The sequence below is a fragment of the Bison bison genome, unplaced genomic scaffold (genome assembly GCF_000754665.1).
Source record: "Bison bison bison isolate TAMUID 2011002044 unplaced genomic scaffold, Bison_UMD1.0 scf7180017864481, whole genome shotgun sequence".
Classification (NCBI taxonomy): domain Eukaryota; kingdom Metazoa; phylum Chordata; class Mammalia; order Artiodactyla; family Bovidae; genus Bison; species Bison bison.
In genome coordinates this window covers 1,097,216-1,123,133 of record NW_011495041.1, presented here as the reverse complement: position 1 = coordinate 1,123,133, position 25,918 = coordinate 1,097,216, and the positions used below count along the sequence as shown (strand labels likewise).

Sequence of the window (25,918 nt, the reverse complement as noted above, 5' to 3'; positions counted from 1 at the left end):
GTAGCACTCCAGGCTTCCCTGTCCATCACCAACTCCTGGAGCTTACTCAAACTCATGACCATTGAGTCGGTGAAGATTCCCTGAGTTGATTTATCTGATACACCTCATTAGATGGGTATCCCCCTGTTCCTTCCCAACTTGATGTATATACTATTGCATGGTCTTAAAAGATACACTCATAAAAAAAAAGAGTTCTTCTTTAATCAAAGTGATATAAGTAGCTGTACAATTCTAGGCTTCCCTTGTGTCTCAGATGTTAAAGATTCTGCCTGCAATGCAGGAGACCTGGGTTTGATCCTTGGGTTGGGAAGATCCCCTGGAGGAGGGCATGGCAGTCCACTCCAGTTTTCTTGCCTGGGGAGTCCCACGAACAGAGAAGGCTGGTGGCTACAGTCCGTGGGTTTGCATAGAGTTGGACAGGACTGAGTGACTAACATACGCACACAGAATTCTGGAGCTGCTATTCTTGCTAGTCCTTTTCTCAAAGAGGTATTTTATTATCTCCTTGCATTCTGAAACAGTGACTGTGTTATTTGGTTATTCATATGCTAATCTCAGAAGCTAAAAAGTCTTAGTCATTGTTTGAACTAAACTTTTGACTTCATTGAATTATCTCTGTCCTTTACATTCCTGCTTCCTTGCCCAATCATGGGTACCCATTATAGGCTTTGTGAACTTGAGATTTCATTTATATCCTTAATATTTTCTTCTAAGCCAGTACTCTTTTCATGAATGCAGGCTTCCGCAGGAGGTTGCTCTGTTATGCTAAGATACTGTCTTCACTGTTGCTGATCTAGTTTAATGTTTCTTAACCTGACCTTAAGACTTAACAGAGTCCCATATTAGAATTGCAAAAGACAATAGGGATCACAGACTTTCTCTTTAAAGGGCAAAATACTAAATAGTTTAGGCTTTCAGTCATACACTGTTGTAACTATTCAGCTTTGCCATCGCAGTATGAAAGCAGCCACAATATGTTAAGTGAATGGGCAAGCTATGTTTCAGTGAAACTTTATTTACAAAAACAGCTGGAGGACTGGAGAACGCCTATGGACTGTGGTTTACCAATTCCCGTTCTAGATCATTTCCCTCATTTCAGAGACGAAAGAACTTCCTCTTAGAGAGGGAAAGTGATTTTATTAATGTCACATGTCATTAGAGAGTGGAAGAGTCAAGAGTGGAATCCATATCTCCTGATATCCAGGTCCAGGGCTAGTTTTTAAAGTTTATTGTTACATTTTTTATCAAGTAAGTGAAATATGAACTTTGTTTTATATAGTTCTGTAGTGGGCACAGTGTTGTTACAAGTATAAATGAAAGCTTTCACTAAACTTATGCTGATTCTACTTTTATATTGCCAGTATTCTAAATGCAGTGAAAGAAAGAGTTAGTCCCTTAGTCATATCTGACTCTTTGCAACCCCATGGACTGTAGCCTGCCAGGCTCCTCTGTCCATGGAATTCTGCAAGCAAGAATACTGGAGTGGGTAGCGTTCCCTTCTCCAGGGGATTTTCCCGACTCAGGAATCGAATCCCAGTCTCCTGCATTGCAGGCACCATTTCAGCCACCAGGGAAGCCCTCTAAATACAGTGTTAGAGACTAAATAAAATGATCGGTGAACTTTCCTCATTCCAGTATACTGAAGACCAAGCAAAATATTATACATGATAATCTCCCCAGCATAATTGCTACCACTTTGCATTCCTTGATCTATTACCTGTCATCCTGGGCCCACCCCTTGGAAATCATTGAAGGACATGAGACATTTGTCGCTCTCTTCTTAACACTAGTTTATTTAAACATTCAAAATCTTCCATTGTAGGCTTCCTGGTATCTAAAGCTAGTTTCATGCCAGAAATGAAGATATATACACAAGTATTTTAAGAAATGAGAGCTAATTTTGAGAGCAAAGTTGAAATTCCAGGAATTCTTTATCACAAACCTAGGAAATGGCTGTGATATTGGCCATTTATGCAACCATGAGCAAATTTTTTTTTTAAGTCTGCATAATGAAATGGGTAGAAGAGTTTTCTCTAAGGTCGCTTCCTCTTTTGAGATTCTCTGACTCTTGTCTAAATTTGATAGTCATCATGATGGAGGTGGCAGAGGGTGGCAGATGATATTGCATTTAGAGAGTTCAGCTTTGTGAATAAAAACCTGATACAAATAGAGATGGTCACCTGGACCAAAGGGCAGGTTATATATTGAAACTCTTATTTTTTACATACTCATTCCTCATTAAACATCTATTTAACAAAAATTTATTGGCTGTGTGCCAGGCGCTATGCTTTGTGTTTTTTCCCTTTTTCACTGGGGCTTAATTTCCTTATTGAAAAGCCCATTGGGTAATAGCAAATATTGTTTAAAGCACTGTGATTGCATGAGATTGCATAGTACCTGTGTGCAGAACACTGATCTTCCTAGACAGTGAAGATTTGCTGATTCATCTTTATTTTTTTTCCTGGCTTTCATTTAGGTCCCCAAGCAAGAACTATTCTTATGCAATCAAGTTTACCACAGGCTCAGCTGGCTTCAATATGGTAAGGAATGAAAAGTCCCTTGGTTTATATAAAGTGGAAATTTTATTTCTTAAATAGATAGGGCCTAATGAGTCTTTAGATTGACACTGTTATTTATAAGGGGTGATATATGGAGTATGCTTAATTTTTCAGTGAGTTTTAACTCACAATGATTCAGTAGTTAAAATGATTTAAACTTGTCCCTTTTACTACCCTCTTTTGATTTTTAAAAATACAGAAGCAGAGAGATTAATATAATGAATTCTCAAGAACTCATCAGTTCAGTTCAGTTCAGTTCAGTCGCTCAGTCGTGTCCGACTCTTTGCGACCCCATGAATCGCAGCACGCCAGGCCTCCCTGTCCATCACCAACTCCCGGAGTTCACTCAGACTCACGTCCATCGAGTCAGTGATGCCATCCAGCCATCTCATCCTCTGTCGTCCCCTTCTCCTCCTGCCCCCAATCCCTCCATAACACATCCTAAATAAATGTCCCCTCATGGCTAGTCCTGCCTCTCCCCTTCTTTCAATTATTTTAAGCCAAATCTCAGTCATTATATCATTTCCATCTGCAAATATTTCAGCCTGTATCTTGAGAAGACATAGGAATTTTTTTTCTACATGACCATAATACTAAAAGTCCACTTAAAACTGTTAATAGGAATTCTTATCATTAAGTTAATCAGATAGTGTTTAAATTCCTTAGATTGTCTCATAATTTTTTATAGTTGATTTGTTCAAATCAGGACTAAAATAAATCTATATTTTGTAACAGATGGTTGATACACCTTTTAAGTCTCCTTTAACCTATAAATTTCCCCTGGTCTTATTCTCCCCTTTCCCTTACCCACCCCCACCAAAAAAACCCCCAGATCATTTGTCCTATGCTTTCTTCCAGCCCACCTTTAGCTGATTGCACCCTTGTGGTGTTAATTCATTCTTGTATTTCCTGTAGATTGGAAATTAGATCTAAGGTAGAGTTTCTCCACCTCAGTGCTGTTGACATTTTTGGCATGATAACTCTTTGCTGGTTAAGTAGTGTCTCTGGCCTCTGCCGACTCCAGTAGTATGATCCCCCCCGTCCCCCACATGTGACAATCAGAAATGTCTCCAGACACTGACAGATGTTCTTTGCTGTACCAAATCAATCAGTGTTTGAGAACTACTGATTCAGATCTGAGGAGAACCACTTGTCAGATTCAAATTTAATTTTTTTTTTTTTGCAAAGTGCATCAGAGATGATACTGAGTACTTTTATCAGGAGGCACACAAATGTCTCTCTATTTTGTAATTAATTTTTGTTTTTTTTCCGGCTGTGCCGCGTGGCTTACGAGAGCTTAGTTCTCTAACCAGGGATCAAACCTGTACCCTCTGCAATGGAAAAGCAGAGTCCTATCCACTGGACCACCAGGGGGTTCTCTGTAATGATTTTTAGTAGCTATTGATGAGCATTGCCTAAATCCTGTAGGATTCTTTACACTTAAATATTAACTAGAATGGTTTCTTCAGGAGTGTTTCTCTCTCAGTTATGCATTATTCATTGATTCTGCCAGGAAGATAAACCCGGTCTGCACTGCTTACCTGCTAGGATCCTAATTTTGCTGCAGGCACGTTGATTTGGTTGTTTCATAAGTGGTCAAGCTCTAGGTCAAGCCCAGCCTGGCCCTTTCTGTTTTGTATTAAAGAGCCTACCTTTTGCATTAGAGTAATAATAGACCAGTTAGCAAACATCTTATCTCTGTGACACATCCAGACCTCTTGAAGTCTGGATGTGTACCAGTATCCTAGGACCCTCTGAAATAAAAGCTAAAGACCTCACATTTATGGAGGTTGGTTGTTTTCATGATGCTAGCATATAATGAAATGTGTGTACCAGCATCTGGAGGCAAAGAAGGGGTGACTGTAAAGAGACAGGGAAATTTGGGCAGTGATGAAACTGTTCTGTTTCATTGTAGTAGCCATACAACTGATTGTGTTTGTCAAAACTCACAGAACCATACTGTATAAAAGGGGTGGATATTACGGAAATTGTACCTTAAAAAAAAAAAAGTTTATGCCACCTGAGGAAATTTCAGACTTTGGAGGAGTTTCTTGATTTATGGCATCAGCAAAGCCCAGTTAGTTGCTCAGTGTAGCGTCTGTTCTGTTGACATCTTAGTGAACAGCTTTGTTGTCTTGCATTCTCTTTTTGGTGTCCAGTTGTTTTTTTTAAAAAGTCATATTCTTGGACTTGCTGGGGAAGGTCTGTTTAATTAGCTAATCCTAAATTAAGATTATAAAGAACAGTGGTGATTAAATCTTGAGGTTAAGGAACAGAAAACATCTTGCCTCTGGTTGGAGGCCGTGAAGACCCACCCTTGGAGTCCTGGATCAGGGGTTGGTCCAGTTAGCTAAATGTTGTCTGCAGCTGATTTTGTGAAGTTTTGTTGTAAAGACAGCTGTGCCCATTCATTTCTTTGTATACTGTCTGTGGCTAGTTTCCTGCTGGAGCAGCAGAATTCAGTGTGATAGTGATTGTGTGTTCTGCAAAGCTTAAACATTTAGTATCTGACCTGATAGTCTGTGGAGCGTGGTGTTTAAACACACATGGAATGTGAGTATGACATAGCTTAAATGGGTGCAAGGACTGAGAAGCATGTAATTATAATCGCAGTTAACATCTGTTGAATGCTGAGCACCATCCCAGCTAGATGGGTTGTCTCATTTTGTCTTTGTAACAGTGGTATGAAGTCGGTACGATTTTTATAAATGGAGGTACAGAAGGACTCAACTGGCATAGAGTCAGAATGAGAAAACAGATCATTGAAATCACTCGTGAATAGTAACGAGCATGCATTTTCATGAAACTAGATTACAATGAACTTTCTGTTGAATAGGAATCTTTCTGACATTGATCAAGATGGAAAACTCACAGCAGAAGAATTTATCCTGGCTATGCACCTCATTGATGTAGCTATGTCTGGTCAACCACTGCCACCGGTCCTGCCCCCAGAATACATTCCACCTTCCTTTAGGTAAGGAATATTTGGTTCTCATAAGAAATTGTGTGCTAAGTATGTTCATTTCAAACTTGGCTTTGTTGGCTGTATATCTTATGTTCATTTTTTCTTCTTGGCAAGTGGATGAAATCTCCATGTATTGAACTGAATCTTCTTAGGCAGCTTTTGTGTTAATCTTTGCCTGTTCCGTACTTTAAAGTACTTAAATAGACTGTTAGTAAAACAATCAGGTATAACATCACAAAGTTGGTGCTTTTGAGACTATCCATGTAATCAAAACTCACCAAATGTTAAAGTGAAACATCAGCCTGCACATAGAAAATAAATAACAGAGATTCTGCCTGTGAATTCTACACATTCCAGAGGTAACAAAATGCTGGCAATGTAGAAATTATAATCAGCAAAATAATGAAAGAAAATTATCCTGGTCTGAATTACAATCTCAGTGGAGAGGTCAAGAGGGTAGTTCAGAGTCCAATTGGGAGGACTGGTATCCCCCACCCACACACAGCCGTGTACGCATAGCCCTCTCAGACCACTGCCTCTCAAAGCTTTAACTCAAAAGACAAATTTGAGCTCTTACAAGTGCACAGAAGAACAAAAGAAGCCCAGATAAGAATTTCTGTCCCGATTCCTCCAATGTCGGGAAAGATTAGGGGCAAAGTCTCCATAAAAGTATGAGACATGGAACCATTGCGGTCAGCACATATGAAGTACGGGGAAGCTGAGAACACGGTGTAGGAAGAAACCAGTAGCTGGACAGTTTGTTCATAAAATCTCACAGCTGCAAGAATCATAAGAGACACTTAACACTGGTGGGTATGTTTGTATGTGTATGTGTGTGTGTGTGTGTTAGTTGCTCAGTTGTGTCCGTCTCCAGGCTTCTCTGTCCATGGAGATTCTGCAGGCAAGAAGAATGAAGTAGATTGCCATGCCCTCCTCCAGGGGATCTTCCCAACCCAGGGATCAAACCCGGGTCTCCTGCATCGCAGGCAGACTCTTTGCCATCTGAGCTGCAAGGTGGAAGCTGACATAAAGAAAGCATAGAAAGAAGATAGGTAGACTGGTTTAAAAGAGAAAGATAATGGGGAAAGTGAAACTAGCTGGTAAATGATGTGATTTGTTTTAAGGACTATTAAGTGTAGTCATTCCATGTGTTTATTAAGAGAGCAAATGTAGAGATTCTGGAAAGGGAAAGGAGATGCTCACAATTAGCGGAGTTGCTAGTCTTCCCTTGGAAGAATTTAATATTCCATAGGAAGGAAACTATGTCTCAGACACTGCTCCAACCACTTGATGATTGTTAACTGATTTAATCCTTTGAAATTGTCCTAATTTTGTGATGGTTCTAAATACTTAAATGAACTTGGGATTCATAGTCTGATGACATTCAGATATTCATTTTTTAAAAACTCTTTATATAAATGGAGAAGAGCACATCTTTATCTTTTCCTCACCAAAAATGTCATCTGCTCCATTTTCTATGGCATAGTCTTTAAAAGGTGGTTTTTCATGGTTTGCTCAATTCTATCTTGGCAGCTAGACGTGAAACCATTTTCTTTTTTCCACAATTGCAGAAGAGTTCGATCTGGTAGTGGTATATCTGTCATAACCTCAACTTCGGTGGATCAGAGGTTGCCAGAGGAACCAGTTTTGGAAGATGAACAGCAACAACTAGAAAAGAAACTACCTGGTAAGACAGTCTTCATATTTGAATTTTACAGCCTGTTAGAGATTTTCTGTCTCTAGGGCAAAGATGGAGGTAAAATGTATTTAGCTAATGACATTATTGCTATGTTTCTTTACCTGACCTTAGTCAGAAAGGAGACACTTTGCATATGCTTTTTGGATTTTAATATATGTATAGAATGTACTGATGCACCTTTGTTCTAGCTCTGAAATTGAAATCTATTTAACACTTACCAGAAATTTTATAAATGTTATCTATTAAGCACTGAAAATTGATAAGTCTTTAAGGTAATGACTTAATACCACCAGTATAGAAACAGAATATAAAGTTGCCGTCTGTTGTTTTCTCATGTTGTTATAGAATCGAAAGCTCCTTGATAGCAAGAAGCTATTTTAAATTTAATAGGAACCTAATTTAAATTACCCTCATTTACAATGAGAAATTCATCATACTATTAAAATATTCTCTGGTGGTTATGAATTATTAATATGAGATGGTAATTGATACTAAGACACCCTGATGAAATTTATTATGGAGTCAAGAGAAAATGGTAAATACCCTGTCAGTGTCATTTTGCTGCATTTCAGGTGCTCAGGGAATAATCGACCTGCTGAGGACACTGCTAGCTCTCCCGCCCTCCTCTTAACTAAATTACTTTTTGTTTACTGAAACTGCTTCCAGAAAATGTTCTTTATGGAAGTGTGTTGAGTAGAGTGAAGAATCTAAACGTTAATAATAGATGGTCCATGCCCTCTAGAAGGTTAGGATACAACTGAGGATTTAAGACATCCATATAAAAACCATCAAAGCAATGCATAACTGTGATAAATTCATGAAGGCAGAATTATAGATACACAGCAGAGCTTACTTGTGGTTGGTTAGCACAGACTGGCAAACACACTGGCAGTTAAATCTCTATGGAAGAGGTCACAGTGGAGTTGAGATTTGAAGATCAACAGGGTCATTACAGGGCTGGGAAAGAGGAACATTTCAGGTTAATAATCATGGGAATAAAGTCTTCAAGCAAATAAGAACAGGAATCCTTAGAATTTGGAATTTTCTTTTTCTGTTGGTGGAAGATATTTAATTATTTTTTGGCTGCACTGGGTCTTCATTGCCATGCAAGGGCCTTCTATAGTTGAGGTGAGCTGGGTCAACTCTGAATTATGGTGTGCGGGCTTCTCATTGCAGTGGCTTCTCTCTGTTGCTGAGCAAAGGCTCTGGACAAGCTGGTTTCAGTAACTGGAGCTCTCAGGCTTAGTTGTCCCAGGGTGTGTGGAGTCTTCCTGGACCAGGGATCAAACCCATGTCCCCTGCATTGGCAGGTGGATTCCTGTCTACTGTGCCACCAGGGAAGTCCAACATTTCAAGTTTTGAACAAGATGTGACATTATTAGAGGTTTTGGTTAATGCATTCTTTCTTTCAACAGCTGTTTATTATGTGCCTCTGTGTATCAGAAATGGGGCCAGATTTTGGAATTAAAAAGGTATATAGGGACTTTCAGTTTTTGTTGTTTTTTTTAATTGAGGTAAAATTTGCTTAACATAATATTGATCATTCAAAGTCAGCTAGTCTGGGTGCCTTAAACAGCAGCAATTTACTTCTTACAGTTCTGGAGGATAGAAAAGTGCATGATCAGGATGCCATCCAATTCTGTTCCTGGTGAGTGCGCTTTTCCTGATTTGCAGATGGCTGCATTCTCACCAGATCCTCACTTGGCCTTTTCTGGGTGTGTACTTTTGCCTGGAAAATCCCATGGATGGAGGAGCCTGGTGGGCTGCAGTCCATGGGGTCGCTAGAGTCGGACACGACTGAGCGACTTCACTTTCCCTTTTCACTTTCATGCATTGGAGAAGGAAATGGCAACCCACTCCAGTGTTCTTGCCTGGAGAATCCCAGAGACGGGGAACCCTGGTGGGCTGCCGTCTATGGGGTCACACAGAGTCGGACATGACTGAAGCGACTTAGCAGCAGCAGCAGCAGCACATGAAAAGAGAAAGATGACTCTCTCTTTTCTTATAAGGCCACTAATTCATAACGAAGGTCCCATAGTCATGACTTTATCTTAACCTGAATTATAAAGGTCCCCTCTCCAAATACCAGCCCACTGCTTCCACGTCTGAATTGATAGGGTGGAAAACACTCAGTCCAAAACAATGGCCATAGCTAGTTACTCAACATTCTCCCTTTTCCCCAGTCCCTAGTAATCATCAGCCTGCTATCTGTGTCTTTGGATTTACCCCCTCTGAATATTTCATAGAAATAGTATTATGCAGTTGGTGTTCTTTTGTCTGGCTTCTTTCACTTAGCGTAGTATTTTTGAGATTTTATCCACAATGTTGTTCAGTTGCTCAGTTGTGTCCTAGTCTTTGCAACCCCATGGACTGCAGCATGCCAGGCTTCCCTGTCTTTCACCATCTCCCAGAGTTTGCTCAAACTCATGTCCATCGAGTCGGTGATACCATCCAACCATCTCATCCTTTGCTGTCCCTTTCTCCTCCCGCTTTCAATCTTTCCCAGCATCAGGGTCTTTTCCAATGAGTCAGCTCTTTGCATCAGGTTTCCAAAGTATTGGAGCTTCAGCTTCAGCATCAGTCCTTCCAATGAATATTCAGGACTGATTTACTTTAGGATTGACTGGTTTGATATCCTTGCACTCCAAGGGACTCTCAAGAGTCTTCTCCAACACCACAGTTCAAAAGCATCAGTTTTTCGATTTTCAGCCTTTTTTGTGGTCCAAGATCCCCTGGAGAAGGGAATGGCTACCCACTCCAGTATCCTGGCCTCCAGAATTCCATGGACTCTATAGTCCATGGGGTTGCAAAGAGCCAGACATGACTGAGTGGTTTCCACTTTCACTTTTCTCATATCCATACATGACTACTGGAAAAAGATAGCTTTGACTGTATGGACCTTTGTTGGTGAAGTGATGTCTCTGCTTTTTGATACGCTGTCTAGGTTTGCATGTATCATTTACTTTATTCCTTTCTCTGGCTGAGAGGACTTGCAGTTTTAAAGTGGGGGAGTGAAATGGGTGTTGCCTCTTCTGAAACCACAAAGGAGCAAAAAGAACAAGAAAACAAAACGTGCTTACCATCTCTGATCTCTCATCTAACTGCCGTGTTTAAGGAAAGTGTCTTCAGTGGAGGCCAGGCAGGAACGTGGGAAGAAGCCAAAAGGATGCTCACAGCTACATATCTCAAGACAAAGTGTGAAGTGACAGTTCTTGAAATAGATTGGGAACAATGGGAATGGCGTGCTGCACAGGCTGGGAGCGAGAGCTTCCAGTGTCTGGGGTTGGCTCCCAGGAGAAGCATGTGAGGCAAACACAAAGCTGAGTTGACACTGCTGAAAACACAGAAGGGACATAGAGCATGGAATTTTTTTTTTTTTTAAGTAAAATAAAATGGATGCAAACAGTGTTAGCAAGGATCAGAGAAAAAAAATTGTTGACCTGAGGATCGTCTAAAATTCATTACCTTGGTGTTCTTCAAAGAAGGAAACTGAATAATAGGTTGGAAAAACTAGTTTACTGAGTGTCCTCTGCATAGTGATTAGGGCACAACCTGCTCTTCAGTGTGAAACCCAGGAGGAGACGTATCATCTTACCTCTATTTCCAGAAACCATTCTATTTGTTAAAATTGAAAACAGAATGGCACAGTTTTATGCAAAGGAAAAAGAGATAGAAAGGGAAGGACTTTCCTGGTGGTCCAGTGGTTAAGACTCTGGGCTCCCAATGCAGGGAGCTAGGGTTCAATTGCTGGTTGGGGAATTAAGATACCTCACGACTGCTGGCCAAAGAAAAAGAGGTAGAAAAGGAGAAGTTTGTGGTATAGAGGAGAGAGAGGGTCAGTTGCTGAACCAAGGTCGTAGAAAAAGGAAAGGATAAAGTAACAGGGAAGGTATGGAGAATGAGTGGTGATGGAGAAGTTCTGTCGAAAGATTATTTCAGAAACTGAGTTTTGGGCGTTCTGAATGCTGTGATGCGGTTCATCGCAGGGGAGGGTATGTAAACGAGACGCTGAGTGTAAGGGCCTGTACCTGGGTGCTTATTCGTGAGGGCAGAGGCGGGCGGGAAGCTTAGGGAGTTCGTATCTGCAGGTCCGTTACTCACTGACGATGTGCTGTGGAGTTTTTCCTTTGAAAGTGTCTGTTGAACATCATATGGCTTTTCATAATCGTCCTGTCTCTTGTCTGAAAGTAACCTTTGAAGATAAGAAGCGGGAGAACTTTGAACGGGGCAACCTGGAGCTGGAGAAGCGGAGACAAGCGCTCTTGGAGCAGCAGCGTAAAGAGCAGGAGCGCCTGGCCCAGCTGGAGCGGGCAGAGCAGGAGAGGAAGGAGCGGGAGCGCCAGGAGCAGGAGCGCAAAAGACAACTGGAGCTGGAAAAGCAGCTAGAGAAGCAGCGGGAGCTGGAGCGGCAGAGGGAGGAGGAGCGAAGGAAGGAAATCGAGAGGCGGGAGGTGAGCAGCTGGAAACAGTCATGTCATTAACACGGGCGCTCTTCTAGAATCGTTTAAGTGTCAGTAGTATATCAGGCCTTCCCTGATGGCTCAGCAGGTAAAGAATCCACCTGCAGTGCAGGAGATGGCAGGAGACACAGGTCCGATCCCTGGTCTGGGGAACTGAGATTCGCACATGCCATGTGCTTAGTCGCTCAGTCGTGTCCAACTCTCTGCGACCCCGTGCACTGTAGCCCCGCCAGGCTCCTCTGTCTATGGGATTCTCCAGGCAAGAATACTGGAGTGGGTTGCCATGCCCTCCTCCAGGGGATCTTCCTAACCCAAAGATCCGAACCTAGGTCTCCCACATTGCAGGCAGATTCTTTATACCATCTAAGTTTGAAGAAACAAAATTTTAAGAAGGCATAAAAATATGGCCATCCCTGATGGCTCAGTCGTAAAGAATCTGCCTGCCAGTGCAGGAGATGTGGGTTTGATCCCTGGAATGGGAAAATCCCCTGGAGAAGGAAATGGCACCCAGTCCAGTATTCTTGTCTGGAAAATCCCATGGACTGAGGAGCCTGGCAGGCCATACTCCTTGGTGTCACAAAGAGTCAGAGACAAGTGAGTGACTGAGCACAACACAACAATAATACATTAACCCAGTCTTGTTTTTTTCTTTTTACAATTCAGTAGTTTTAGTTATTCACAAAGTTGTGTGACCATCACCACTGATTCATCACCCTGAAAAGAAATTCGTTAACCATTAAGGAGTTACTACTCCCCTTTCCCATTGCGCCTTGCCCTTAACAACCACAGATTTACTTTCTGTCTCTACACCTTTGCCTATTCTGGACATTTTGGATAAACGGAATGATAGAATATGTGGCTTTTTGTGTCTGGCTTTCACTTTCAAGGTTCATCCAGTGTGTAGATTGAATAAATACCTATTCCTTTTTATAACTGAGTAATATTCCATTACCTGGATAGACAACATTTTATTTATCTACTCATCAATTTGATGGACATTTGTTTTTGTTTTTGTTTTTTTCTAACTTTTGGGTATTTTGAATAACATTGCTGTGAACATTCATATACAAGTTTTTGATAACTGAGTCTTATGACAAACTATTGCTATCAATTATGTATTTTTTAGCCTTTTTTCTGCATTCATATACACATATAGAAATAGAAAGGTTCATATGGTAGAGAGGCTGAGCATTTACTGAAATTGTTTTTTAAACCACTGTAATGGTACCACACTAAATAATTAAAGTGTTTGTCACCTTTTTATTTTTCCACTTTAGAAAACAAGTCTAGTAATCTTTACTGTATTTTATGGAAGGCTTCCTAAATTTGGTGCCATACCTGGATGTGGGCCAAGCCAATCTCTTGTCTGTCTTTCCAGTTTTAGTATGTTGTGACAGAAGCAATGCCGTGATCCTCTTGTGTGGATGAAATGTATTTTAAAGATGAGGGATTTTTTTCTTTATAAAAAAATAATATGGTTTCATCTCCTAATGAATGCTTTTGAAAACTTCTAGCTTCTAAGGTGCCTTTTCATTTAGGCACATACACACAGATAATAGCAAGATTTTCCTTTCCAGAATGACAACCAAAAGATAGGCCACCTTTCCTTCTTTAATTTTTTTTTTTAAAGCATTTCAGAGTGTTTGTTCAGAACTATATAATGGCATTTACAATGTGCCAGGCATTGGTTAAGTTCCTGGAGATGTTGTGGTGACTAGGTACCCACCTGTCCTCCAGGCCCTTACAGTGTAGCTGGAGCACAAATATGTAAGAAGCAGTTATGATACAATGAAGAGTGCCAGGTGCCCTGACACTTCCTCTGCCCAGCAGCCATCAGAGTCAGGGTTGAAGAGAGCTGACGTTGCTGGAAAAATTACAGAGCCTTCTGTGCTAACAAGGAAACAAATGATTAGGGACATAGGAATCATGGACTTTTAAAGCTTGAGATAAATAATTTCTCCTATGACAGAAGAAATAATAATTACTCGTTTGATGGAAGAAAGTTTTTTTTTGTTTTGTGTTTTAGTTCTGGGGGTTTTCCTAGGTTAACTTGCCTTTTTTGAAAAGATAATTTTGTTGTATTTATTTGGCTGCTTTAGGCTGAGCGACTTCACTTTCACTTTTCACTTTCATGCATTGGAGAAGGAAATGGCAACCCACTCCAATGTTCTTGCCTGGAGAATCCCAGGTACGGGGGAGCCTGGTGGGCTGCCGTCTGTGGGGTCGCACAGAGTCGGACGCGACTGAAGCGACTGAGCAGCAGCAGCAGCAGCAGGTCTTAGTTGAAGCGTGTGGTATCTAGTTCCTTGACCAGGGATTGGACCCGGGCATGCTGCATTGGGATCTCGGAGCCCTAGCCACCAAGGAACTCCCATAATTTTCCTTGTTTTCTTTTATGAGTCAATAAATAAGGAAGAACAGGTTTACTTACTACACCAAGCATCCTTAAAGACCTAAGGAATCGAATGTCAGTGATCCAATAGTCCTTTCTATTCTCAACCCATGTGACTGTGATTGCCTTTCTGAATATTCTCTTTTTTCCCATAGAAGTAATAACATTTGTATGAAATGTTGTGCTGTTTTATAATGAAAATCACTTGTCATGTTTAATACCATTTCATCCCTAAAAGAAAAGACTTACGAGATGTAACGTTTATTAAGAGACATTGAAGAGTGTAAGAACTGAGCAGTTAATAAATCGTCTGTTTGTGTATGTCACAGGCTGCGAAACGGGAGCTTGAAAGGCAAAGACAGCTTGAATGGGAACGGAATCGAAGACAAGAACTATTAAATCAAAGAAACAAAGAACAAGAAGACATAGTTGTACTGAAAGCAAAGAAAAAGACTTTGGAATTTGAATTAGAAGCTCTAGTGAGTAGTTTGATTGTGCTTTGGGAACCCACTTGCATTGAATTGTTAAATGCTAATGATTCTTATTATTTTTTACTTGTTAAAGAATGATAAAAAACATCAATTAGAAGGAAAACTTCAGGATATCAGATGTCGACTGACAACCCAAAGGCAAGAAATTGAGAGCACAAACAAATCTAGAGAGTTGAGAATTGCAGAAATCACCCACCTACAACAGCAATTACAGGTGAGAAAATATGTCCCTTAAAAGCCTTTTGGCTTCCTTTCTTTGATTCACTTCATTCACTTATTCACGCAGCAAGCATCCAGCAGGCCAAGATGAAGCAGACAGGGTACTTGCCTGAAAGTACTTGTTGCTCAGTTGCTAAGTCGTGTCCGACTCTGTGACCCCATGGACTGCAGCACCCAGGCTTCGCTGTCCTTCACCATCTCCCAGAATTTGCTCAGACTCATGTCCATTGAGTTGGTGATGCCGTCCAATCAGCTCATCCTCTGAAAGTAGGCTGTCTGGTAATTCAGCACACTTGCTGGGACTGCTGCATGCCAACTCAGTGCAAGCACCGGTAAGCACTGAGGATCCAGCAGTGGATAGCAGAGACAAACCCTGCCCTCATGGAGCTTACCTTCTGTCTGCAGGGTAGACAAGTACTCAGGAAATAAGACTAGCATGTTCTCTATTAGAAGAGGGAAAGTTGCTCTGGAGAGTGAGTAGGGAAGAGAGTCTCCAATAGAGAGGACTGTGATTTTAAGTAATGTGGTCAGGTCAGGCATCTCTGTGAGTATGATGTTGGGGCAAAGACTTGAAAGAGGTGAATGGCTGAGCCAGATGGACATCTAGCAGAGCAAGTTCTAGGTAGGGCAACAGCTGTGCAGAAGAACTAAGGCTATAAGCTGGTCTCTGGGATGCCAGTTACAGCAAGGAGACAGCTATGGTTGGAGCAGCTGGGGGCTGGATCATGTAGTCTACTCCTGGGACTTTGGCTTTACCATGATAACCACAATAAAGAAGTGCAATTAAGTATATCAGGAGGAGTTCCAGAGATACGTGTATAGAGAATAGTTGGAGACACAATGGAGTACTCTAAGCAGTTCTGCTTTCATTTTATTACCTATTCAGCTTTCACCACCAAGTTGTTAAAATTTCATCTGGTTTGGTTTTAAGTGTTGAGTTAGAGGGGGTATCCAATTCATGTAGATACTGTTCTGCATACCATCCTAAAAGGTGATCAGTTTTGGACACCGTGACTTTAATTTCAGCTTCTTTTTCTCAGCCTGACAGTTTTGAGATTTATCCATATTTTTGAGTGAATCAGTCCTTTGTTCCATTTCATCAGTTCAGTCAGTTCAGTCACTCAATTTTGTCCAACTCTTTTTGTGACCCCATCCCTATCCATCACCAATTCCCAGAGCTTGCTCAGACTCATGTCCATCAAGTCAGTGACGCCATCCAACTATCTCACGCTGTCGTCCCCATCTCCTCCTTTACCAGTGAGTCAATTCTTCGCATCAGGTGGCCAAAGTATTGAACTTCAGCTTCAACATCAGTCCTTCCAATGACTATTCACGACTGATTTCCTTTAGGATTGACTGGTTTGATCTTGCAGTCCAAGGGACCCTCAAAAGTCTTCTCCAACACCACAGTTCAAAAGCATCAATTCTTTGGCATTCAGCTTTCTTTATAGTCCATCTCTCACATTCATACATGACTACTGGAAAAAGCAGAGCTTTGACTAAGTGGAAAATTTGGCATTACTTTGTTGGCAAGGTAATGTCTCTCTCCTTTTTAATATGCTGTCTAGGTTGGTCATAGCTTTTCTTCCTTTTCATCACTGAGTAGTATTTCCTTATTTATCCCATCACCTGCTGAGGGACATTTAGGTTTTTTCCAGTTTTGGACTTTATGACTAAAGCTGCAATGAGTATTTACTTATATTTCTTTATGTGGAAATATATTTTATTTCTCTTGGTTAAATTTTAGGAGGGGAATTACTGTCATATAAGTATGTGCTTAGCCATGTCAGAGTCTATCAAACTGTTTCTACAGTGGTTGTGTCATTTCACATTCTCACCAGTGGTGCACCAGCCCTTCAGCTGCTCCTCACTGTCGCCAACACTCCCTATTGTCATTGTTTTTAGCGTCTCTGGTGGGTGGGCAACAATGTCTCATGTAACTTTAATCTGCATCTCCCTGAAGGCTGAATGCTGTTGGCTGTTGGTTCTTATGTGTATTAGTGTGCATCTTCTGTATGTGTTTTGTGAACAAATCTTTAACTCATCCTTTATTGGGTTGCTTATCTTATTATCAGAGTTCTTTATATAGTCTTATAAGAAGTCCTTTGTCAGATAGGTGTTTTGCAAATATTTTCACCTAGTCTCTGGCTTGCCTTTTCATTTTTGTAATGGTGTTTCTTAAAGGGCAGGTGTTTTAACTTTTAAAGTTCAATTTATTTTTTCTTTTACGGTTTTTTATGTTCTATCCAAGAAAGCTTTGACTACCCCAAGATTGAAGATGTTTTTCCCTTATGTTTTCTTCCAAAAGTTTTATACTTTTGTCTAACATACTTAGTTCTGTGATCCAGTTTTGATTGATTTTTATGTTAAGTGCAAGGTAAGGTAATGAGAGTCACTTTTTTCCATACCAACACCCACTTTGTTCTATCAATGTTTATTAAAAACCTTAGTAGTTTGTTGATAATCAGCTGACCACACTTGTAAAAATCTTTCCTAGACTCTCTTTTGTTCCGCTGATCTACATCTGTCCTTTTACCACTATTTCCCTCTGTTGACCTGCAACTGTGGAGATTTTAAAGTGTTTTTTCCTCCTTTATTTTATTAATATGGTGCTTTACATTGATTAAAATTTGAATGTTAAACCAACTTTCCATTCTGGGGGTAAACTGCCCTTCAGTTCAGTCAGTTCAGTTGCTCAGTCGTGTCTGACTCTTTGCGACCCCATGGACTGCAGCACACCAGGTCTCCCTGTCCATCACCAACTCCCAGAGTTTACTCAAATTCATGTCCATTGAGTTGGTGATGCCGTCCAATCATCTCATCCTCTGTCATCCACTCTCTTCCTGCCTTCAATCTTTCCCAGCATCAGGGTCTTTTCCAATGAGTCAGTTCTTTGCTTCAGGTGGCCAAAGTATTGGAGTTTCAGCTTCAACATCAGTCCTTCCAATGAACACTCAGGACTAATTTCCTTTAGGATTAACTGGTTATGTCTCCTTGCAGTTCAAGGTCCTCTCAAGAGTCTTCTCCAACACCACAGTTCAAAAGCATCAATTCTTCTGCACTCAGCTTTCTTTATAGTCCAACTCTCACATCCATACGTGACTACTGGAAAAACCATAGCCTTGACTAGACGGACCTTTGTTGACAAAGTAATGGCTCTGTTTTTTCAATATGCTGTCTAGGTTGGTCATAACTTTTCTTCCAAGGAGTAAGTGTCTTTTAAATTCATGGCTCAAGTCACCATCCACAGTGATTTTGGAGCCCCAAAAAATAAAGTTTCCCCCTCAGTCAGTCTCTCCCATTAGGAAACTTCCATAAGCCTCTTTTCCTTCTCCATCAGAGGGCACACAGACTGAAAACCACAATCACAGAAAACTAATCAATCTAATCACATGGACCACAGCCTGTCTAACTCAATGAAACTGCCCTTAGTCATGGTATATTATTGTTTTAAAAATTATTGTTTAGATCAACTTATTATTATTATGAGTTTTTTAATTTAAATTCATAGGGGATATTAGTTTCATTTCTCATAATGTCCTCATCTACCTTTGGTATCAGGGTAATAAGGAAGTAAATAAGGTATATTCTTTTTTATTTTCTAAGAATTATATGAAATGGTAGTCCTCCCTTGATATCCATGGTGCCCTGGTTCCAAGCTAACTGAGGATACCAAAATCCATGGATGCTCAAGTTCTTTATGTAAAACGGATAGTATGATAGTCCCTTTGTGTCTGCATATTTGAATGGAAATTTGATCCTAGACTTGCTGAATCCAGATGGACTGGATGTTAGACTGTCTGTGGTGGTAGCTACTGTTTATTGAAGGCCTGGCATGTGAAGACCTTAATGTGAATATTAAATAGAATTCCACAATACCCTAGTAAGGGCAGTATCATTACTCTCATAAGTGGGAAAGTGAAGATTCTAGAAGGGAATATTCTGTTTCAGAATCAGTTTCTAGCTGGGCAACAAGAATCCAAATTTAACCCAGTTTATGTTACTTCAAAACTTTCCTTCTTAACTTGACACCACCCTGCCTCCCTAGCTAACCCTTTCAGCTTCTCTCTTAAAATCCTGTATGAAAGTATGAAAGTGTTAGTTTTTCAGTTGCATCCAACTCTTTGCGACCCTATGGACTGTAGCCTATCGTGCTCCTCTGTCCATGGGATTCTCTGGGCAAGAATAATGGAGTGGGTAGCCATTCCCTTCTCCAGGGGATCTTCCTGACCCAGGGATTGGACCCGAGTCTCCTGCATTGCAGGCAGATTCTTTACCATCTGACCCACCAGGGAAAATTAAAACCCTATATATTTCTTAAAAACTTTGTCTCGCCACCTTTCATAGTTATCAGACTCCAGTCTCAGTGCAGTTGGTCCACCTGTGCAGATTCAACCAACCCTAGGATTCAGAGTGCCAATCATACTTAGCTATTCTATGTAAGGAACTTGAACGTCCTTGGGTTTTTTTATTGTGGAGGTCCTGAAACCAGTACTTCATGGATACTGAGGGATTACTGTTTCTTGCTTAAATTTTTGGTGGCATTCACTAGTGAAGCCTTATGACCTGGACATTTCATTGTGGTAGGATTTATAATTGCAAAATTTGTTCAGTAGATACAGGGCTATTCCAGTTTTCTATTTGTGCTGTATTCTCTTTTGATAATTTGTATCTTTCAGTGAATGTGTCTGTTTCATCTAAGTTAACAAATTTATTTGTATAAAATTGTTTACTATATTCTCTTATTCTTTGCAAGTCTGTAGCGTCTGTAGTGATGTTACATCCTGATGTTGAAAATTTGTGTCATTTACCTCCCATTTCTACTCCTCCTCTCCTCTTTGTTCTCTCCCTTCTCTTCCACCTCCCTCTTTTCTCCAACAGTCTAGCTGGGAACTAATTGGCTTTATTGATGTTTTTTAAATAAATAGTTTTATTTTATTGTTTTTTTCTCTATGGTATCTCTGTTTTCTATTTCATTTACTTTGGCTCCTTATTATTTCCTTCCATTTACTTCTTTTGGGTTTAATTTGTTTCTATCTAGCCTATTAAGAAGAGCTTAGATTATTGAATTTGGACCTTTCTTGATTTCTGATAATATATAAACATGTTAAGCTGTAAATTACCTTCCAAGCATCATCATAGCCATATTACACAAATTTTAACATGTTGTATTTTTATATTCATTCCATTCAGAACCTGTTTTTGATTTCCTTTGTCATTTCTTTGAAGGGTTATTTAGAATTATGCAGTTTAGTTTCCAAATACTTGGATTTCTTTTTTCTGAGCTGTCTGATTGATTTCTGGTTTATTTATGGTATGATCTGTGAGCACAGTCTGTGTGATTTTAATCCTTTTAAGTTTATTGAGACTTATGTTATGGCTCAGCATGTGATCTGTCTTGGTGAATGTTCCATGTACTCTGTTGAAGCTGAGTAGGGTGTCCCCCAAATGTAAGTCGATCAAGTTGGTTCTTAGTGTTGTTCATATCTTCAGTGTCCTTCCTCATTATCACAGAAATCCTAATTAATTTGAGATTTGAAATATTAGGATATGACATATAATGTAAATAGTATCAGAAGTTCACTGCTAGAAATTATTTGAAAATATTTTAAAATGCATGCACAAATACGATCTTTTCTATGTTAACTCTCTGTGTCTTTCACTAACTATTAATGAGAAGTTTCATAAAATATGCCCTTAGAAAATTTAGGACCGAAAACCATAGGTTTATTTATTATCTCTGAATGCTGTGTATCCATACATATGTTTATGATTGATGCTTAGTGTGTTTAGTTATTGAAAATAAAATACAAATCAAGGTTCCTGAAAAAGCAGTGAAGTTAAAAATAATGCATGGTTTGAAGAAAGTCAGGTACATAGTAGGCAATGATATATTGGTTTTCTTTGTTTATAAGTATTAGCAGATTCTTGCTGTGCAAATGATTCAAGTACCCCTTCATACTGATTTGACCTATTTTTAGAAAGTTAGATTGTACGTTTAGAAGTAATGTTGGGACTTCCCCGGTGGTCCACTGGTTAAGATTTCGTGTCTCAGTGATTTCGAGCCGGGCTTCATCTTGATACTTCCTTGTTTGCCCTGGTTCAGGAAAGAAAATTGGGGATTGGTCAGAGACGTGGCCTTGGTTTAGTGGGGCGAATAAGAGGAGGAGCCCAGTTGGCTATGCTTTTTTGGGAAAATGTTCTGATTTGTGTATTCTGTTCTGTCTAAATTTGATGGGATTGGGGAGAGTACTTTTGTTTGTGTGAATTATTCATGTGAGAAGATGCTTCCAAATGTTCTCCACTGAGCTGTATCGCCCTACGGTTGGGATGTATAGTACACAAAGATTTCTTACATACAAGCCAGTCGGTATCTAAAGGTGGTTGTTCCAGAAAGGACTGGTTTTTAGCCTCAGGTGAAAATTTTTCATGAAGACATTTTTACTTTTCAAATGAAAAGTTAATACATAGAGATTTATTTTTCTTAAGTCAGAGTAAAAATGAAAGTCAAATACATGCGTGCGTGCATGCTAAGTCACTTCAGTCATATCTGACTCTTCGCGACCTCATGGACTGTTGCCCTCCAGACTCCTCTGTCCATGGGATTCTCCAGGCAAGAATACTTGAGTAGCTGCCATACCCTCCTCCAGGGGATCTTCCCAACCTAGAGATCGAACCTAGGTTTGCATTGCAGGCAAATTCTTTACCACTGAGCCACTCGGGAAGCCCCAAAAGTCAAATATTCCTTAATAAAGCCTATAAAAGCTGTCTTTTTTCTTATATATGTAGAAACTACATTGAATAATTTAAGCTGAACTTAGGCAAATACAGTTGATTCTCAAGTCACCCATGAAAATGCCTCACAGTCCTGTACAATATGGTTTAGCTTTTATCTATGTCTGTTAAAAAATAGTCGATTCAAGATTTCTGTGCAGCTGTTTAAAACTGTGGCTTTATCCTCAGTGGTGGAGCCACATATTGCAGCTAAGATTCTAATTATTAAAGTCCTGGTTTGAATTCTGTTTCTGACTTCAGGTGTGTGGTCACCCTCAGTTCAGCCCTATTAAGGATCAAAGTTCCTGACAGAACAGTTCCTGGTTAAACTACTGAGTCAGTTTACAAATATCAGGGTAACTGCATTTGTATTTGATCCTAGTGCAATTTGAGAGATCATTCCTTTCCCTTTTCTCTGCTGAGTTGTACTTGTGGTTCACTTTTAAAAGCTTATAAATAGGCAGTAAGTCAATAAAAATGTAAGAAATATCAAGGGAGCTATAACTGTCTTATTTAAACTTTATTTCAGTGAAAAGCATTTGGCAAACAATTAATTTTTTGGCAAGAAAACAACAACAACCCTGACTAGTGATTAAATGCAGTTTCGCTGTAGTCGATTTGGGATGAGGTTAGGAGAATCTTTGAAAGAGCAGAAAATTGACCTCTGCCTGCCCGGACTTTGGATCTAAACATGGTAGTTTTCTCCACCATTCATTGCTGCATTCTCTTTCTCTCCTAGGAGTCCCAGCAAATGCTTGGAAGACTTATTCCAGAAAAACAGATACTCAATGACCAATTGAAACAAGTTCAGCAAAACAGTTTGCACAGTAGGTGTTTTCTTTTTAAAGTTGACATTTTCCTTCCTCACAGGCAAGAAATGAGAACCTGAAAAGCCGTTTTCCTCACTGCCAGTTTGTTTTTCTTATCTCACCATGTTTTTCTAAAACAGGGGATTCACTTCTCACACTCAAAAGAGCCTTAGAAGCGAAAGAACTGGCTCGGCAGCAGCTACGAGACCAACTGGATGAAGTGGAGAAAGAAACTAGGTCAAAATTACAGGAGATTGATATTTTCAACAATCAGCTGAAGGTACCTATTCTGTGTGTGCCCACATGTATGTCTTACTTTGTTATTTTTTCTACGTGGCCAGGATGGTTAGTTGATATTTGACCTCCAGGCAGGAAAATTTATTCTGCTGGTTTGTCAGCCTTCATAAAAAGCCGTCACATTTATAGATGAACATTAAACAATCTGAGTTGAATTTTTGTCCTTTAAAAAATAAAAATGAATCTGGCCTCTTTAAATAAAGGGCTGAGTAAGTGGCCCCGACTTGACATCTGTCTTTCACATGAATGCATTTTTGCACATCTTCATCCTTGTGTCTGTTGAGAATGCCATCAAGTTGAATTGCCAAAAGCTGGGCTCCAAAAGCTGCATCTTTCTTATGTTCTTTGAAGAAGATTGAAAAGGAACTGTTTTCTCTTTGAAAGCTAAGAATTTTTTTCGCCAATTCTTACCTTCAGGATTGTCCTTGAATATAAATAGATCCTTGTTTTGTGACCTCACACTTTAATAAAATATTATGGATTAGTGGAGTAATTACCTTTGTCTCTGTGGTGGAAGTGGTGCATGGTTTTGTTAAATTTTCTCAGTGTAACAGGAAAATTCCAAAGCTCCCAGGGAAGGTACCGGTGGTGAAATCACAGCCTTTTTCTGATTTGGTGCTTTTGGTTTAACGTGACAGCTTTATAATTAAGAGTGATTATTATCCTGTAATAAAATATCTTGAAATACAAGCAGCTTATTTCCTATTAACAGCAATCACATACTTTAGATTTAAGTAGATATTAAAGTTTTTAATCAGTTATGTTCTTTTAAAAAGTTGGATTTTACACTTTATTTCCCCCCCCTCAAGTATTTTCTGTTTCCAACCTAAAATCCTTTATACTTGCTTCTGGCCAGTTTAGCTTCTGATACTTAGGAAAGGTTTAAGTACTTTTCTTCATTATTCTGTTCTTCATTATTAGAAATACAAAAACAAATTTGAAAGCATATTTGAGATTTTTAGTTGACTTTAAAATTTTGATTCTAGGCCAGCTTGTCTAGACATTTGAGTTTGAGGTATTTGTACTGTTTTTCAGAGTAATAAGTAATGAAGTTTTCACAATTATACAATTCCAGGAAGATGATCTTAGGGGAAATATTATTTGAGCCAATTTACCTTTGTGAGTTTTTTTAAAATATTGCTTTCATGCTTACACTGAATATATGTTTGTATATGTGTGTGTGTGCACTCTATATGTTTTCTGTATGTGTCCATATATGATTATGTGTCATATAAGTATTGGAATTACAGCTGTCAGTTCTCCTTCTCTAGAATAAATAGAAACACTGACATTACCTCTCATTATTACTTGTCACTATTACCAGCAATCCTTTTTCATAGTCTCTTGGAATATAAACTTAAGTATTCAGGTGTCTTCTGACCCAGGCAGTACTCCAGATTTATGCCTTACTCTTAAATTTCCTTTCTCTAAAAGTTTGGCCCAAAGCAAGGTTCACATGTCAGAAGATGGCCTCTGGTCGGTAGATTTGATAATGCCTAGATAACTTACAGATTATTTTTGCTGTTGTACTGCTGTCATTGCTAAAGAGAACACCCTGCAGATGTGATGTGAGTCAGTCTCACTGTTTAGTTGACTAATGCTGACTTTAGTAGTAAGAGAGTTTTTAGACCTTTATTCTACTGGCCCTTTTTCCAAATATGTGTGTTTATCACTCAGTTGTGACTGACTCTTTGTGACCCCATGGACTGTAGCCCACCAGCCTCCTCTATCCATGGACTTCTCCAGGCAAGAATACTACTATGAGTCACCATTTCCTTCTCCAAGGGATCTTTCCAACCCAGGGATCGAACCTGGGTCTCCCACACTGCAGGCACATTCTTTACCATTTGAGCCACCAGGGAAACCCGAATATGCTTGTTTTTAAATATTTCTTTCTGTTGTAACTTTTAGTTTTCCATTATTACTTTAAATTTAAGTCAGTGTGGAGAGTAAAAAAAAATCACAAGTCAGTATGTAGCTACATTGTTTTATTATTTAAAACAAAAGTTTGGAGGACTTAGTGACCATATTATGTTTCTGACAGTTGTTATTTCTAGTATTCCTCTCCAGCCTGGTGAGATCAAAACAGAAACAGGTACACTGAAGATCAAAAGATTTATAATTTGAAGGGAACAATTCTTGAGGCTGTAGCCTTTTGCCTGGCAAAGAAATAAAGCCACTCTTTCCTTCTTTTGCAAAAAAAGAAAAAAGATGTATAATTTGATTGAGACAGCTCAGAGGCAGATTTAAGATTTTAGCCTCTTGAGTATCTCCTGTCTGTTTTCTTTGTTATGATCACATTGGCGAATGTGAAGCTTTTTTCTTTTTCTTTTTACTTTAGAGCTTATTCACTTTGTTGTTGGTGTTTAGTCACTAAGTCGTGTCTGACTCTTTTGTGATCCCATGCACTGTCATCCTCTGGGCTGCTTTGTCCATGGGATTTCCTAGGCAAGAATACTGGAGTGGGTTGCTGTTTTCTTCTCCAGGGGAATTTCCCGACTCAGGGATCAGATCTGTGTCTCTTGCACTGACAGGCGAATTTGTTACCATTAGCAATTATAATTTCTCCTAAGATGAGACGAATGAGGCCACCCAGCACTCTGACCCTTTGGGATTTCTTCCGTGTGTCCTCCGCAGCATCCTCGCTACGTTGGCAAAAATTACTTCTACCTTGCCAAAACACTTCAACTGTCCAGTAATTCCACACATCAGGTTTGATGGTATGAATTTGGTCCATACTAAACCTTCCTCTCCCTAGAGGAAACCAGCCTAGAGAGTATAAAAAAGAAATTAGGACTTCAGATCAGATCAGATCAGTCGCTCAGTCATGTCCAACTCTGCGACCCCACGATCACGGCACGCCAGGCCTCCCTGTCCATCATCAACTCCCAGAGTTCACTCAGACTCACATCCATCGAGTCAGTGATGCCATCCAGCCATCTCATCCTCTGTCGTCCCCTTCTCCTCCTTCCCCACATCCCTCCCAGCATCAGAGTCTTTTCCAATGAGTCAACTCTTCGCATGAGGTGGCCAAAGTACTGGAGTTCCAGCTTTAGCATCATTCCTTCCAAAGATATCCCAGGGCTGATCTCCTTCAGAATGGACTGGTTGGATCTCCTTGCAGTCCAAGGGACTCTCAAGAGTCTTCTCCAACACCACAGTTCGCAAGCATCAATTCTTTGGCGCTCAGCTTTCTTCACAGTCCAACTCTCACATCCATACATGACCACAGGAAAAACCGTAGCCTTGACTAG

The 25,918-nt window shown here is 39.9% G+C and overlaps 1 protein-coding gene across 8 annotated transcripts in view; it reads left to right on the top strand.

The window, feature by feature from the left end:
• Window positions 1–25,918, top strand: part of ITSN1 (intersectin 1 (SH3 domain protein)) — a 245,535-nt gene that overhangs the window by 104,962 nt on the left and 114,655 nt on the right. For all 8 annotated transcript variants that reach the window (XM_010862262.1, XM_010862263.1, XM_010862259.1 and 5 more), the window contains exons 9-16: window positions 2,477–2,540; window positions 5,395–5,532; window positions 7,095–7,210; window positions 11,411–11,673; window positions 14,404–14,553; window positions 14,639–14,779; window positions 22,298–22,385; window positions 22,508–22,647. In XM_010862262.1, the coding sequence (XP_010860564.1) occupies window positions 2,477–2,540; window positions 5,395–5,532; window positions 7,095–7,210; window positions 11,411–11,673; window positions 14,404–14,553; window positions 14,639–14,779; window positions 22,298–22,385; window positions 22,508–22,647 (1,100 nt within the window). The remainder of the gene's footprint in view (window positions 1–2,476; window positions 2,541–5,394; window positions 5,533–7,094; window positions 7,211–11,410; window positions 11,674–14,403; window positions 14,554–14,638; window positions 14,780–22,297; window positions 22,386–22,507; window positions 22,648–25,918) is intronic.